A 17,879-nucleotide genomic window follows, 5' to 3' on the forward strand; every position below is an offset into this window, starting at 1 on the left:
GACTGACCGGAAATCTTTTCCCTTTTTCTGCTAGGTTCTTTATCCGACATCTCAGATTTTGTAGGTCCACTTTGTTATGTAGACTGCCATTATTACATTTTTTGAAACTGTACATTGCCTTTCAGATAGAGGTTGTTACAGAAAGTGTGAATTCTCACTACATGTACGTTGTGAAGTTCCACAGATAGTGAAGATAAAACAAACATTCACAGATTTGGATTTCAAGAACTGAACGTAAGTGGAAGTTGAAAACCACTGGCATTGAAATTTAGAAAATTAATAATATAGATGATCTGGTTACAAAATTACAGCTAATCTCACCCGCTGTTTTTGTTGTCGTAATCCAAAATCATCTGCTTTTCATCTCTTACGGAAGCTTCGGTTTTGGTGTTTGCTTCTATTTTTGTGTCAAACGTTAGTCCTTGTTCATTCACGGAAAGATCCTTAAAAAATAAGTTATGCTACATATTAGAAGCTGCAAAGCTTGTAGATCATGGGTGTGTGAGCATTTTGTCTTTGACTCTCACAAAGTAAGGTGATCTGGCAAACGTGATAAACTTGGATAGAGAATAAGTAAGGACAAGAGATTTGCAAATGTATTTTTATGGTTCAAATGTCTTTATTGATTTTCAATACACAAACATATCCATGTCTGCCTGTAAGCAATGTCAGAATAGCACAACCAGACAGAGCCAGCTGAGGGCGTAAGCCCAGAATTAAGGTATGATCAGCCGATATCGTGTACATGGAATAAACAGTACAAAAAAAGGGGGGAAAAAGGAGAAACAACCCCCCCTTCCCTAGGAACCCCCTCCCCCCCATCCAGTGCCCCACTTACCATCCTCCCCCCAATCTACGCAAAGCCCACAGTGGCCCTCCTAACAGTCAGTTTTCCACTGCTCCGTGAGGCGCAGTAGACTAAGATATCGGGGGCATGTGATTTCTCGAAATTCAGTAGCCAAGAGTGACAAGAATGGGTGCCATAGGTCGTCATATTTAGATCCCTCCCCTGCCATAGTGAACTTCTCCATCCCGAGCACATGCCACAATCGGTGGAGCCATCCTATGAAAGAGGGTGCGGTGGAAGTGCGCCAGTGTGTAAGTATATTTTGCACCGCTGAGCCCAGTGCAATGGCCATCTGCCTGCCTCTACGAGATCTTAGTGGGTAGGTCAGGGGATTAGGGAGAACCGGTAGTACGTAGGCCGGGAAACGGGGGATCTCCGTCTCAAAGTGTTTATCCACTGCATATGTGTTTTTAATTTGAAAACAAGCATGAGCAAGTTGTGGAAAAAACAAAAAAGTCGTGGAAAATATTCATGTCACTTTGACATAGGTACCTCTTCAAAACCACAGTAAATGGAACGCTGAGATGTACACAAATGGCAGTGTTGACTTCTCTGACCTTTATAGATTTGACACCACTCGATTACATTTCTTCTCTCTCTGCGAGATCAACAACATAGAAGTAGCGGATGTAACCAGCAACAACATTGACTGTCAATGACCTCATGCGTGATGGCGTCAGTGATCAGCAAACACCCAAGGAAGTTAAGGTTGTACATCTGCTTAACAGATCTGTGCATTGGTTTTGCTAATTCAGGGAAATCCTCATCATGCAAGACCAGGAAGCAACAGCCATCTTTAGAACAAGAAGGTGGACAGTGATGAAAGGGAGAGCTTACCGCCCGTCCTGGAGAGACTTGTCTCGCAAGGCTAAGAGTTTATCTTTCTGGAAGGCCCGAGTAGAAGGTCCTTCACAGTTCTACCTTTCTAGTGCTTTGGAAGATGCTTACACAGGAAAGCAGGCTCATCACTAAAAGTGAATTCATAATATGTGTTAAAGTGAAGCATTTATATGGAGCAAAATGTTGAGGATGTCAGGATTTTACAACGAAGACCCTTTGAGACATCCATCCAGGACAATATATACATCTATTCTCAGCATACTTGGGGACGAATTAGGATGTGGTTAGTGAATTCGGACCTGTGCGTAAACCTGTGATTACGCACAGGTTGGATATGTATTGAATTGTATTGAAATTGCATTTATATAGCCCTTACTACCCCTGACGAGGCGTCGAAGCGCTTTTTCGGCGAGTAGAACGCTACTCCAGGACTCATAGAGGATTAGTGTTGAATTAGTATAGTGAAACATGCAAGTACATTTAAATGGTGGATGCATTAGTCAGTTATTTGGATTTGGTAGGATAGCAGAATGATGGAAGAGGAAAAAAAAGGTTTGTATTTATATAGCGTTGGTTACCCCTGATGGGGTGTTGAAGCACGCTACTCCGGAAACCCATAAAGGATCAGTGCTGAATTAGTATGGTGAAATATGAAAGTAATTTGAGTGGTGGATATTAGTCAGTTATTTGGAGTGAGAAGGATAGTGGAGTGATATAAGGGGAAGAAAGGTTTGCATTCATGTAGTACCTGTTACCCCTGATGGGTGTAGAAGCGCTTTTCTGGCGAGTAGGATGATACTCCGGAACCCATAAAGGATTAGTGTTGAAAATGAGTATTGTGAAATATGAAGTAATTTAAGTGGTGGATATGTTATTCAGTTATTTGGATAGAGAAGGGTAGTTTGCGGGAAAGCGCTTGCTACCCCTTGATGGGGTTTTGAAGTGCTTTATTGGCGAGTAGCACGCTACTCTGGAACCCATATGGATTACTGTTGAATTAGTATGGCGAAACATGAAAGTAATTTGCGTGGTAGATATATTAGTCAGTTATTTGGCTTGAGAAGGGTTGGGGAGGGGTAGAAAAGGGAAAAAGGTTTGCATTTATATAGCGCTGGTAACCCTGATGGGGTGTTGAAATGCTTTATTGGCAAGTAGCACACTACTCTGGAACCCATAAAGGATTAGTGGTGAATTAGTATAGTGGAATATGGAATTTGAGAAGTGAATAGGTTAGTCTCTTATTTTGATTGAAAAGGATAGTGGAGGGACATACGAGTGAAAGATTTTTTTGTTTAGGTCACAGCAGTAGGAGGAGGCATTTGCATGAGTAAAAAGGGGTTTTTGAGGGGAAGAGTCAGAGGGAAGAGTTTAGAAAGGTTTGCTTTGGGGAATCGGTATAGTAAACAAGCATTGGCATAGCCAATAGGTCTCGCTTTTGGGACCTTATAAGTATTTTAGTTAAGCAGCACAATATCCTTGGTGCAACAACACCAACTGTTGCATGGCTAAACAATTATTAAGTCCCAAAGGCAAGACCTATTGGCTCTGCCAATGCTTGTTTAAATAATGTTGGCCCTGCCAACATCATTCTAGAGCAAATGAATAAGTGAATGATTCCGGGAACTGGAAATTTCTTTCTGCCCAAAAATACCTTTTAGTCCGAAGTGGCCAACGGCATGTGCAAATCTGTTGCACTTTTTTAAAATAAAATAGAAAATGCAGAGGAGTGCCATTCCCGAGGGCGGCAGAGGCTTGTTTTGAGCCGGCCGCCTTCACATGTGGACAAGCTGTGAACGTGGCTAATCCGGGCGGTCCAGCCCCGTCCCTCGGCTGCACAGCCAGGCTTGAGTACCATGGAGGAGGGCAGAGACAAGAGCTTTCAAGGAGCGAGGCGAAAGCAGAGACAAGCTACTCAGTGTGCATGTGTTTAAAGTATGAAACCCAAAATAACATAACAAGCATTTGCAATGCAATAGGTCTCGCAGCATTAAAGTTTGAGTTACTGGCATTGTAAATGACAATGCTTTGCATTAATTTTTTTTTAAATTTGTAATTGGTATATAAACATTGTTTGTGAGTAGTTAGCTGTTGCTAACAGACACCCTCACAGACCTAGAGCACTGCACGGCTCATATAATCGAATATGCACTGAAATCGGAAGGCTGCAATGCTGATTGAATGCATAGGGCCCAGGGCCCATGCACACCTGATGTGCAGCCGAGGCCTACCTTACAGAGGGTCCCACAGAAATTAATCAGTGATGCTACAGGCCATGGTGCCAAGTAACCTGAGAGCAAACAATTTGTCATGTGAGTGGATGCCTGTCATCAGCTGTGGCCCAGCACCACACTGGCACGAAATACAGCACGCAGGCCTAGAATTCGGCATGGCCTCTTTCGAAAATCACTATGCATCCAATCAGCGGTGCTAAGAGGTACCTATGATTAAAGTCACAGGAAAGCAGCTTTCGCATGCCGGGGAAAGCCCTATGAAGTTAAACTCACACTTTGTTTGTCTTTTTGCAGTTTTATATAGCACAAACTCGACCTGAAGGTGTTGCTAGGCACCGGGAGATTAAGTGACGTGCTCTGAAGCACAGGATGTGGTGTCCAAGACGAGGCTCGAACCCGGAACCCAGCTCCAAGGTCGGCAGCTCCAGCAGTTATGCCACATCCAGTTTTTACTGCAGCGTCCACGCACACATTACAAGAAGCAACTAACTTCATGTACAAAACGCACATTGTATTTGGGAACGTGTGGGCTGGCGCATTTGGCACGTACTTTTGTTGCCTCTGGTCTTCCTTTCTAGCTGCTGCTTCCACATCGGTCTGTCATTCCTCCTTGCAAGTGGAGGAGTGTGGCTCACTGATTAGAGCGGCAGACCCTGATGCAGAGGTCTGGCCCGGGACCAGGGTTCAATTCCCGACGCGGCAGGGTCCTGAGCCCAAAATGTCCACGGACTCGATAATTCTCGCCTCGGTGCCTATTCTAATCATGGGGTCCCACGCTGCAACTCTGGGCAATAGTTGCTTAATCTCCACTACGGCGGCCCACCCGCTGCGGGATGCCTGGCTTTCACCCTGGGGATACCCAGTAGGGGTTATCTCACAGGGAAAAGCCAGGACGGGTTCCCTAGGCAAGCGCCTTGATGCCTTCGGGTGATACGTGCGCTATATAAGTCGCAATACATTTACAAGAGCCCCTGTTGGCGGCCGCTGCTACCATGACGAGGCCCTTCCCAGGGCCACGGGGTCCTTTGTCGGCGTGCTCAAGGACCACAGTGCGCGGACCAGACTTTCAACATGTGCGGATCTCTTCCTAGCCCCTTCTTCACTACATCGTCGTGCTGCCTGACCACACAGATTCCCATCATGTCTGGGCGGTCATCATTTCATGTTAAATGGTGACATGTTCATATAGTGTCCTATGTTCCACTGGGTAGGCCTCTTTTTGAGACTCATACCATCTACGGGGCACGGTGGCTGGGGTGCCACCACAGAAGCTTGGTCTCTTGGCGTGGACATCAATAGAGGGCATGGGGGGGGCAGCTATTAACCCTGTCTAGTCCTGTGGTACTCCTGGCACTAGTCTCACTTAAAGGCCTGTTTACTCTCTGCGTTTCACCCTCCGCCCCCATCTGCGAACAGAAAGGGGGAAGCTCTTCCAGGCCTAAGGGTGGGCATGGGGTCAATCCTGTGATGTCATCGGTGGTGAAAGGTTTTTGATGGCGCTCCCCGCCACCCATTGCGACTCGGTGAATAGACTGCTCGGACCTCTCGCAGAGGGAGCGCATCTCTGAGGCGGTGCAATGAGGAGTCCTTAATCCAGGGCCGGGGCCGCGAGCTGCGTGTAGGGATGGCATGTTCTAGGCGTCGGAGCACCCCTGTGTGGGTTGCAAGCACTTCCTGCGAGTCCCAGTGCCTGGCTCAGTCTTTCCGCCCTCTCCTGGGGTGCCCTCTCTCTGAGGGGGAAGGATGGTGTCCGTGTGACAGGGACCCCAGTGCTAACATGGGAACGGGTCCACGCACCCTCTCACCACAGAGGATGTGCAGCTCTTACTCACGCCTCCATCAACATGCCGGCTCACCCTCCGTGCTGAGAACAGGTGCAGCTGATGGGTCCCCACAGCCTCCCTCTCCGCCCCACAGCATGACTGGGCTCTTTGTTTGCACTGTCACGCATGTTCCCTCATACCTTTTTTGGCGCCTGACTCCGACCGAGGTTGTCCCAGCCTCGGACTCAGATCGACGGGTGTACTGAGGCCCCCCTGTTATAGCGCCACCACCACAACCCGCACTCCCTTGCAGCAACCCCTTTAATAAAGCATCACAATACTGACACCCAAGGACATTGTAATTTCCTGCTGACACCCATAGAGGCTTTTTGAGAACAACACAACTCCCGGGGAGCTCCAAAAATGCGTTTGAGTTGATCTGGACTATGTGTATTGTTTGTAGGAAACTGACGCACCGTTGTATGTTTTTCGGTCTTCACCTATATCAATGAATCAATCACTTATTAATGTATTTATATGCACGTGTCCCATTCCAAACACAAGTAGTTAGAGCAACGAGCTGGTCGAATTCAAAAGCCTTTACAACATGTAATAATAATCACGTTAAACATGTATTTTCTGCGTGCCTTCTAGATCCTGTAAGAAGCTGCGATCTGGTGTTTTGTGAGGCACTTTCTGTGCACGTACTCCATGAGTGCATCCCGTTTTGGAAGTGATTAATCTAGAGGCCTGTTATCAGCCCTTTGAGGCCTCGCCAGCTGTCCTCTGCCGCAAGCAGTGCATCATTCTAGCGAGGATAGATACTTCCTGTCTTGGACCGTCAGTTCATTTCTCCCTGGCCAGCACAATCCTCACCTGACATTGTGCTATAAAGGAGCCTGTTCGGGGTCCCGGGGGAAGACTTATTTTCCAAAAGACATCTCTTGGAAGCTGCCCTCCCGGGTGCTGAGGAGGCCGTGGCACGGTAACACAGGGGAGGGAGATCTGTTCTCGGCTATGTTTACTTTCGAGCCTGCCCAAAGCTCGTGCCTGCGGCCGCCACGCTCGCGCTGACACGCCGTACACCGCACTCTTGTAACCAACACCAGAACAATACCAGAGGTTGCTCTTATCGCGGGCTGCTTGCGGAAACTAGTGCCAGACTGAGACAGTACAGACCTGGCTGCCTTCTGCTGTAGGGGTGGGAGGGTTCATCATGTGCCTGCGGCCTGCGCAAGAGGGGGGGCAGCGGCGAATTACGACGCGCGCCTTGGGATTGGGTCGCGCGCGTGAGCTGTTTACGTTACAAGCTCACGCGTGCGACCCAATCCAAAAGCGCGCGTCGTAATCCGACTCTCCCATTGACAATGCTGCGCGCGTGGCCAGCTCCTGTCGCCCCTCGTTGTCGGCTGAGCCAACAGCTATAGTTCTCTGGCGAGAACGCGCTTCGCGCGTTTCTAGCTGAGACCTAATAAAAGGGCTTGCATGAGTTCGCTATGTTAGCTGTTGAGACCAAAGTCCATGTAAAGATCTATACCTGTCCCATACCAGACCCAGGCAGTGGCACAGCGAGGGTGCCATGGGCTCTACTGCAACCAATGAAACTGTGCCCCCCCCCAATTCACTGGGTTGGATAGTTAGGAAAAAAACAAAAACATACAATAAATTGGGGCAAAGTGGTACCCCTCACAACTGTACCGGTACCACTGCATTTGCTGCAGTAGCTACTTTCTACATTCAAGAGACCCAGGGGAATGCCACATTGGCATCTTGCTACACAGACAATAGCATGAAAAAGCAAGATCTCTGTAAAATCTCACAATAAAAAAGCCAATACCCCATTTTCAGCACGATCTACGGGCAATTTCAGCGTAATAATTTAGTTTGCCACTCTCCTGTGGATTGTGGTATGATTTCTGAGTGGTGTGCAGTCAGACAAAATAAAAAAAAAACTAAACAAATTTTTCTGACTGAATCATTAGAAGGGAGAGGCCAGATTGGGTCCACCTACGCGCTCTTTACCCATTCTGAACTGGAAACCGTTAATAAGAACCCCGGTGAAAATCTATCTGTCACCAGGTCCAAGCTGTCAATTCTACTATAAACGATCTTAGAAAAGCCTATTTAATAACTGACAACCCAAATTTGCACTTATCCTACAACGCTATCTTCTCGTATCGTATTGGGTGAGATAGCAAACAAACAAAAAAATGCAGACATCTTCCCCTATTTGTCCCGAGGCCAGACATATGCGTGTTAGCAACTGAAAGCTGTGGGTTTATCCAAATAAACTTGAGCCTCTCTGAATAACTAATAATAATGGTTCTGTCGGAAGGGAATACCAAATGAAACAGTATTCAAGTTTGTTGCTACACCAATATGTCCCTGCCTCTGTAGACATATGGTAGCACTATATAAAGAAACACACTGACCAAACTAGTAGAGAAAGTGATTCTTTATTCATACACTTTCTCAAAGTTTTCAATTACTTTCAGACAATAGTTATGCTGTCCTTACGACAATTAAACATATACAATACAAAACAACGTGATTTGTGAAAAATAGTGCAGGATAAAAACATACATACATAAATATATAATGATTTGAATATTACAAATGGTCAACTGTAAATACAATAGTCATTTAGGCAAAATAATTTCTTTTGTTCCCAACAGACTTTGTACAGTCAGATCTCAAATATGGTGCGTCGACGTTTCGATTCTAGTGTTGATGCGCTGACTACGTGCATCAGGGGCGGGTCTTCATCAGGACTTGGGAAAACTGGACAGCCTTCTCAATATTCTTTGGAGAGCAAATTCTTCATGTGTATGTCAGCCGACTAAACACACTGGGCGTTGATGAGGAGCTGGTCCTTGAGGATATCTTCAAGGCACTTGGTGGAAAATTATCCTTCACGAAGCGGAATTGGATGGAGACGGTCGCCCTCTGGCGAACCAACAATCTGCCCCACACCACAGCGTCGGATGGGAGCGTCTCTGCTTCCACCCCGTGCCGCAGTCTCAAGCGTTAGCTGAGACGCCTCTTGAACAGGATAATTTTCCACCGAGTACCTTGAAGATATCCTCAAGGACCTGCTCCTCATCAACACCCAGTGTGTTTAGTCGGTTGACAGACACATGAAGAATTTGCTCTCCAAAGAATATTGAGAAGGCTGTCCAATTTACCCAAGTCCTGATGAAGACTCGCCCCTGATGCACGTAGTCAGCGCATCAACATTAGGGTCGACACGTCGACGCACCATATTTGAGATCTGACTGTACAAAGTCTGTTAGGAACAAAAGACATTATTTTGCCTAAATGATTATTGTATTTACAGCTGACCATTTCTAATATTCACATCATTGTATATTTATGTATGTATGTTTTTATCCTGCACTATTTTTCACAAATCACGTTGTATTGTATTGTATATGTTTAATTGTCGTAAGGACAGCATAACTATTGTCTGAAAGTAATTGAAAACTTTGAGAAAGTGTATGACTAAAGAATCACTTTCTCTACTAGTTTGGTCAGTGTGTTTCTTTATATAGTGCTACCATATGTCTACAGAGGCAGGGACATATTGGTGTAGCAACAGACTTGAATACCGTTTCATTTGGTATTCCCTTCCGACAGAACCATTATTATTTGTTTAACTACCCGCCCAGGTTCTGAGGGTTACAGGATCACCCCATTATACTTAATGGTCTCTGAAAAACTAAGCTTACATGACAGAGGAAGTAAACAGGTCTAAACAACAATATCTTAAACCAGTATCTGACCATGGATTTCGCAACTAAGTGGTTGAAGTACAGATGTTCTTTCAATGACGCACTTCCGGTGTGTTTCACAGAGAAACCACCACATCTGTGCAGAGCGTGCTTTGAAGAAGCTGTGGGGTCAGCAGCAGAGTTTATCTCCAGAGAGTCAATTAGGACAACTGCTAAGCAGTCACTCTGGGAGGGCGAACAAGCATTTACACAGGAAACCCGCAGAGACGCAAACAAGTGAGGTAGGAGGAGGAAAGCGTGAGTCAAAAAGAGAAAGGCAGTCAGAAACGGAGAATCGGAGGGGTATCCGAGGCGAGAGGCAGGCAACAGGAAAGAAAAAATATATATATATAAAACAAGAAGCGCAAGCAAGACGTATATATATATATATACAAAACAAGAAGCGCAAGCAAGACGGAGAGGGGGGGGCGAGGCGCACGCACATAATGGTAGGCTGGGAGGGGTGGCAGCTGCAAGCGTGGGGTCGACTATTCACCAACGAAAGAGACAAGAGCGAGTGTGTAAGGTTTACCCCTCACACTGCACGCATGAACAAGAAGCGCGAGCAAGACGGAGAGGTGGAGGGAGGCACGCACGCTTGGGAGAGCAGCCTGCTCTTTTTCAAAGCACACACTCGTGCTTGTGGCACTCCTCTGCGCGGTCCCGCAAGGTGTATGCTGCCACAAGCACGAGTATGTGCTTCCAAAAAAACTGAACGACGGCTAAAGGTCTGCTGTGCAGCGCATGCGCGCTGCGTAGGCAAGACATAAAAAGGTGTTAGATGATGCAAGGAGGAGTAGAGTAAGAGAGAGTCTGGAAAGGGTTATTTTGGTGATTATAGTAGTGGTATGGGGTTTGGGATAAATGAGAGAGTGATGTATACGGTGAGAGATAGGGTAGTGCATTGGAAAGAGTAGTAGAAAGAAGTTTGAGATGAGACAGAAGGTTGGGCTAGAGGATATATTGAGACAAGTATAGGCTGAGAAATAGGTATTTAAGGTATTCGATAATTCTCGGATACGTTTAAATACCTCAAGGCTCGTAAAATTTTGGCAGGTCAAATCTGCCAAAACTTAACAGGGGAAAAGCACATAGTATTTACCGTATCATGCAGATTTTGGTGCGTTAAACACCAAAATCTGCATGTTGTTGTGCATAAACTCATAATAGGTGCTATTTAGTGCACCTGATAAATAACGCACCCCGTGGTATCGTTATTTATCAGGTGCGCTAAATAGCACCTAAACCTGTAATCAAGGCCTTGGTTTCTCTTCACCTTCCAGTCCAGGTATTTATCACACTTCCATTGATGCATTATGGCTAGGGCTCTCGGTTTTATGGTATTTTTTTTTTAATTTCCTTCTGTATTTATCCGTATTTATTTAATTTTTGCTAATTTTATCAGTGTTTATCCATATTTATTTTGTGAAAAAAATTAAGCAGAAACTAGTATATTTCCACAAATATTTTACCGCACTCATGCTTGAATGCTTGACAGGTTTCAAGGATATGACAATTGCAGAAGATAAATCAATGCACTTATATGAAACTATGCACATTTTGTTATCAACCTCCTTCATACCTACTGCTGTTTAAGCCTTGTTCCTAAAATCCCTTTGTTGTTTTTACCCCCTTACCCATCAGTCCACACAGCTATTGGCCTGGAAGTCATGGCAGACGGTATTTAGAATCACTCAAAAAGCAACCCAATGTAGGTTTTTATCCACATTGAAAAATAAATACAGTTCAGAAAATAAATGGCTTTATGCCTGTAGTTATTTGTGAAAATCAGTAAAAACTGAAAACAGGGAGCCTTTTAAAAAAAAAAAAGTAAATTATTTTTCACAAGTGTGAAACAGAAGACAACAAGCATTTACAATGCAACGGTTTTGCCTTTGTAAAAGTTAGAGCTATTGGCATTGTAAATGACAAATTTTTTATTTATGTGTTGGTTTTGAAAACAGATAAATAAATGGCATTGCCATTTACAATGCCAACAGCTTAATCTCTCGCAAACAGTAAAAATGACTAATGCATTGGAGGGTGGCTGGTGATGAATGGACGGGTGGAGGGTAGTGGATGAATGTGAGTGGGTTGGTATGATGAGTCGGTGGATGGATTGGATGGAGGATGGATGACATGGACAGATGAATGGGTGTATGGATGGGTGGATTGTTGCAGTAGTGGACGGACTGTTCAGAGCAAACTGTACGTTCTACTACGTTTCCTGGGGGTTTTAATGCAATATTGCAATGCTGCTGTGGTCGTGTCATTCATTCTAAAAGCGAACACTGCAACGTCCGTTAATAATGGACTTTATGTACGGATATCTTACGTATATCGTGTGGGACGTCGGAAAAGGGTCATTTCCGGTCCCATTGTAGTTTCCATTTGTAATCAACAGCCTTGGGCACGCACCTGTAAAAAGAAGCAGAGCTGCGCACGCGCGCCGGCATGTGTCAGGGCACGTCGGCGCGTGGCTGCACGTGGAGTGTCAATAAGCTGCCTCCTTGAGAGTTCAAGAAATCAACACACACAAGCACATGAAGGGGAAGAATGGATGCGTGTGCCCCCCCCCTTGATATTAAACATGCTTAACCGCATTTAAGAGGCAATGTACGTATATAAGAGCAGACCACCCCTTATTGCGGAATTATAAAATGCCTAAGAACCCCAGTTGTTTCCAGTAATGAAGTGGACGTAGCCGCGTCACGCTGAGAGCCCTGCAGTTTACTGCGCACAGGGTTGTAAAAGTGAACGCTGCAAACATTCCATGTTACTTTTGACATCGGTCATATTCTCAAAATTAAACCGCCTGGAAATGGTTTGCGCTATTTCATTTATTTCACGTTTCTTTACTGGCACGTAGCGCTTCTTGTCTCCGCGTGGCAGTGTTTTGGCACTAGTCCTGATAAACTGAAGCGGATAAATCATTAATCAGCGTGTGCATGCTTCAGGTGGATTAAATGCTTGCTCTGCTGTTGGTTGTGGCAGTGTTTGCTGGCTTGCGTGTCTGGCTCCCTCCCTGGTGCTCCCCTAGTACAGTGACAGTATGTGCTCTTGCACTGGTGAAGCTGTGCACAATACCCCAACACTCTGGGGGGTTGGGGGGCAGGTCTGGCATGCTGTCCCATTTGTGGGCTGTGAATTGAGTCTGGTGTCGGTTGAAGCTCCCGTGGGGGCTTTGGTAATTCGCCCTGGTCGCTGCTGGCTGATGATGCGCTGGGTCGGTGGTCCCGCACAGCCCTCCCTCTCGATAGCTGACAAATGGTGCGAGGGTGACACGGTGCATCAGCGGGTTCTAGCTGAGCAGGGCCGTCGCGCTCCCCGCAAAGGCGTGTCGGGGGTGACAAATGGTGCGAGGGTGACACGGTGCATCAGCGGGTTCCAGCTGAGCAGGGCCGTCGCGCTCCCCGCAAAGGCGTGTTGGGGGTGTGGGGAAGGCGAACCAACAATCTGCCCCACACCACAGCGTCGGATGGGAGCGTCTCTGCTTCCACCCCGTGCGTAAAGCGTCTTGCTAATTTATGGGGCTGGCTGATTAGCTCATCACGGCCGCTTCATGGTGCTGACTGCTAAGTCTTCGTTTTCTCTTATCTTACTGTGGATCGTGCATGTGGCTGGTAAATTCATCGTGTGAAGTAGTGTGTAAAGGAAAGGAAAACCAGCGTGCGGCTCCTGCACAGATCACTCGCCGGGGTCTGCACCGAAGAGCCACAAATTCCGTCTGCAAGTCCCAACAAAGAGGTGTAGGTAATACATTATGCTGCACCGTATTAATTTGTAGAAGCTTGACTTAACGAGAAGGCAGTAACACAACACCAGGCTCCAAAGCTCACACGTCCAAAATGGCCAAAACATCACGAAAAAAAACAACAAAAAAAACACACGCCCACCGCCACAATGACGTGCTAAAAGGGGCAGGATGAGAAAAATTCGCCGGGAACGCCCACCAATCGCCTCGGTGAATGACAGACGCCTCTGTCTTCCAATGGCTAGCCTCCATTTATGGAGCTAGCCAATGGAAGACAGAGGCGGGAATAAGCCACATATTATTCTCAAAAGTTTTCGCCTTGCGAAAGTCTGCTACGCAGCTTTCGGCGAGGCGAAACCTAAAAAGGACGATACAATCAAATACAATACATAGGTAATAAACTATACCAAATTTGAGTATCTACATTGCACAATCATGGAATGCAACCGAAAATAAAGCAGCTCAGTAAGCGAATCAAAAATGTCAGTAGGAGAGTTCCGCCAACATGAAAGTAAAAAAAACAAATCCAAATCATGCAGACATACCTATTACTCAGACAAAAATAAAAATACAAATCAAGTCGCAGTAAGTGGGGTGGACTCTGCACAATATTTGTACATAAAGCAGTAATCAAATACCATTGATGGTGCCATTGACGTGCATGCAGTCACCATTCCAGAGCCACGAGGGAGGCCCCCTAGGGAGAGAACAATCAGTGGAGTGTAGCCGGGGGGACCAGCACCCGCCCGCTCAGCCCGTGGGGGAGTCTGAGGTACCAGAAACGGCCTGTGTAGCGTGGAGTAGAAATGTGCGGTATATGCACCAGATGTCACGAGGCCTGGAGGATGAAGGCTGGAGCGAGGTGTAAATCTCGGATTGAACGTTACAACACGCCATGCTCCTAAGCCAGGCCGCCTTAGTTGGACGGGCCTGGCTCCCCAGAGAGAGGCTATTGCGCGCTTCGCAAGCAGAAAACAGGGAGCCTTAATTATGGCATTATGATCCTCGTAGTTCCCACAGTCATTAGATCCTTCCTAAATCACGTCCTGGTGGTGGTTCTCTGTTCACTAGCTTGGTTCTGGGTTCCAAAGTTTATTGTAACCATTGTTTTATCAGCATTCTGTATTGTACTCTATGTTGACTTCGATCAGCACTCCATTCCTGGCATTTCTATTCCCTGCCGTGTGCCTCCTGGTCTTTCTTCTCACAAGCCACAGTTCAGCCTTTCCCTTCATTCATGGGTTCCCGATTACTTGCACTTGTGTCACACCCTGCTCCTGTGCTCCTCCCCTGAGCTTGAGAGGATTTCAGCAACGTGAGACTAAAGTGCAGCAGGGTACAACTAACTGACTTGGTCGTCGAGTCTGCTCGTGCTGTCGCTTCCTTGCTGCTGTGTTTCCAGACTTGACTTTTGATTCTTTTTCTAGCTCTGTTATCATGTCTCTCAGTTTCTGTCATAGGTATTATTCCTAGTCTTGTCTGCACACTTCCTGATCTGTCCTGTTACATGTATACTCCTTGCCTTGTGTTCTGTGAATTCCAGTGGTGAACCTGACCTCCAGTCCTGCTGTTCCCATTTCTATTCTTGAAAATTTCTATTATAATCATGATTGGCAGTGTTACCAAGGGTGCTAGTCAGACTCCAAAGCTTGTGCCTCAGGCATAGAGAACCACTCAGCGCTCTTTCTCGATAGGAGCTGCTGTCTGTTGCCTCAAACTTTGAGATTCACTTGCTCCTTGCTTTCCTGTAAGATCTCTTCACCTCACAGACAAACCACTCTCGATGGTGCGTACACACGATCAATTATGATGGTTTATCGATCATTTCCCTTGTACCCCTTTGGTGTAGTACTCATCTTATCTAGTAGTTTCCCTATAAAGACTATGTTTCCTGCTCACAACCAGCTGCAGTCCCCAGCTTATGTCATTTCCTCCTTTCCAGCTTTCCGGCATTTAATTGTATAGGTTTATCTCACCTCGGGAAATCCCTTTACCTTCAGAGAGTGGACATCCCCAGTTATTCAGTCTTGTCGTGATCTCACCCAGCTAGACCACTCAAAAAGAATGCACAGTAAACCTACGTTGATGCAGTGCTGTAAATGCGAATTGGTATTCATTTTTAGGTCTCGCCTCCGCAGCGCGCATGCGCTGTAGAGGAAAGAGACCTTTAACCATCGGTAGAGCTTTCCAGTCAAAAACGTGCACGTGTTGCATTGCTTCCAATGGCAACGCGTGCACATCTGGCTATTCACTCGCGGGAGCGAGCAGCTGGCGCCAAATGTTATCAATTATCGGGGCGCCAGCCCCTCGCTCCCGTGAGGGAATCGCGCCGGCCCCCTCCTCTCTCCCCTGCTGCCATCGAAGGCGGCGTGCGCCTGTGCTTTTTTTTTTTGTGTGTTTTCAGCGCTTGTGCTAGTTTTTTTTTTTCACCTCTTCATCAATAGCCTTTTAACATACCTCTCACCTTCTTTCCTACTCTGTATTTTCCTTTATCCCGCTTCTTCTGTTGCCCCTCCTTACTGATGTGTCCCTCGTTTCCACCGTTTCCGTCTTCTCCCATTTCCGTGCCTTTCCCTCTTATTTTATTGGCTTTCCCTACACCCCCATACACAACTGTACTCCTCTGTAAGCAGTTACACATTTCATGCACCCCACATATATCAGCCTTTTGTCAAACAAGTGCGGTGCAGGGGATTTTCCTTGTTTGTTTTACAAAACATCGAATCGTTGTTACGCCTCTATTTGGCACCTTCCCCACGCACCTTAATTTCCTGCAGATGTCACACTGCTCCCCTCACAGTCGCACAGACTTCCTTTTACCCTTCGTAATGTATTATTGTATTATTTAGGTCGGGCATCAGACGAGTTTACCTCGGGAGGGAGCATAGCCACATTTACCCAACAAAGACGCATGCAATCGTGTGCAGGAGAGCTCTAGGGTATTGCATATAGCTTGAGGCTTTCGGGTGGAGAGGAGCAATGCCTTTCGCACGCAGCTACGAAGTTGCTGATCATGTTCGCATTAGTGCTAGCAGCAGGCAAGTGCGGGAGTTATAAGGATACACCAAAGGCGTCAGAGTGCTTTACAATAGCACTGTAACATTAAACAAGCATTTGCGGTGCAATAGGTCTTTCATTACTGAAAGTTTGAGCTATTGGCATTGCATTATTATTTGCAAAGCCAACAGCTCAAGCTTTCAGTAATGAAAGACCTATTGCATTGCAAATGCTTGTTTTAAAGGTATCGGGCACCCTGGCGAAAAGGCTTGTTTCTTCTTCGCTGCCTCTCACGTCAAAGTAGAGGAGACCCTTCTCTCCTTGCAGCCTGCCTGAACGGTTGTTTTTTCATTACAAAAAAGTGGGAACTGTTCTAACCAAATTAATAAAAATTGAGAACCTCAGAGCAATTCACGATGTTACGATTTATCTTTCAAGAAATGTGTTTTAAAATGGATGTTTACAGAGTCTACTGGTATTACAGAAGCGGATGACGTTTTTTTCCTGCATTTACAGAAACAACCTGGATAAGAAATGCTGGTGCACTTAACACAATAACAAATTGTACAAATGCACTTCCCCCTTCATTGCACAATGAGCGTACATGCTCGTCATTTCACTGTATGATATGCACGGAAGGTTTCACAGTAGCGCGCCGTCATTTCCTCTCAGAAGGGTGTTGTAGAGAGACACATATGGAAGCTACCCAATTGGTCGGTGCTTCTGAAGAGCCAGAGATATGTACACGACATGCCACCAGCTTTAGACCCCCGGCTACCGCCCATCATTCATATCATCAAGGGATTACTCAAAGGTCAGTCCCACATATATTCACAAACGGGTGAAGTCAAGGAAGGAGAGAAAGAGGCATTTTCATATCTGATCCTGACACCAGCCTTTGAGACTATTAAACACTCAGAGCACCGGTTGTGGCGAACACGCACTAGTGGACATGTTGCACGTTCCCTGGTCTGACATGGAAGATTCTAGAAGAGATAGGAGAGCATCAGCGTCAAAGCATGAGGTGTTCAGAAGGAAGGTTGACTGAATGGACTGCTAGTTGCTGACAAATCTGGTATCCTGGATGTCAAGGTTTGAACCCCACCAAGGCAAATAGAGCCGCCCGTTCTTCGGAGATTTGTAAATTAAAAACCATGAATTGGTTAACAGTAGCATCTTTTATTTAAAGCACCGGGAAACGGCAGCAATATCACAGTTTGAGCTATATAAAAGAAAGTTTTATAAACATCTGCCTGTGAAGTCTAGAAGAATCCATTGAGGAGCTCGCGGGAGCACTGGTCTCCACTTTGTGCTCAGAGCACGTGCATATCTCTTCTGTGGATCCCGGAAAGTCACAGCAGCCAGCTGTGTTACAGGTCCACTGCCAGCCTTTTCCTAGTCACTCCAAATGTGGCTTTCAGTTAAGATTATTTATCAGCTGTGGACACTGCAACCTCAGGGCAGCTTAGGGGTTAAAAGAGGCTGGAAGGCAAATTTCCTATTCTAACTCCATACTAGAATATTTAGAGAAAGTGCATTTATTTCCAAAATAATCCAGGGGGCTTATTAACCATTCAAATTCCAGTCCAGGAATATTTTGAAAAAGTAAAAAATTCCCCAAGTGTTTTAAAAAAAAAAAAGAGGGTTGAATTGTCTGAAGGTCCCACTTGAGGCAAA

The 17,879-nt window shown here is 46.0% G+C and overlaps 1 protein-coding gene across 3 annotated transcripts in view; it reads right to left on the reverse strand.

Moving 5' to 3' along the window:
- Positions 1–17,879, reverse strand: part of SKA3 (spindle and kinetochore associated complex subunit 3) — a 574,705-nt gene that overhangs the window by 145,580 nt on the left and 411,246 nt on the right. For all 3 annotated transcript variants that reach the window (XM_078657087.1, XM_078657088.1, XM_078657086.1), the window contains one exon: positions 322–443. In XM_078657087.1, the coding sequence (XP_078513213.1) occupies positions 322–443 (122 nt within the window). The remainder of the gene's footprint in view (positions 1–321; positions 444–17,879) is intronic.

The sequence above is a fragment of the Lissotriton helveticus genome, chromosome 8 (genome assembly GCF_964261635.1).
Source record: "Lissotriton helveticus chromosome 8, aLisHel1.1, whole genome shotgun sequence".
Lineage (NCBI taxonomy): Eukaryota > Metazoa > Chordata > Amphibia > Caudata > Salamandridae > Lissotriton > Lissotriton helveticus.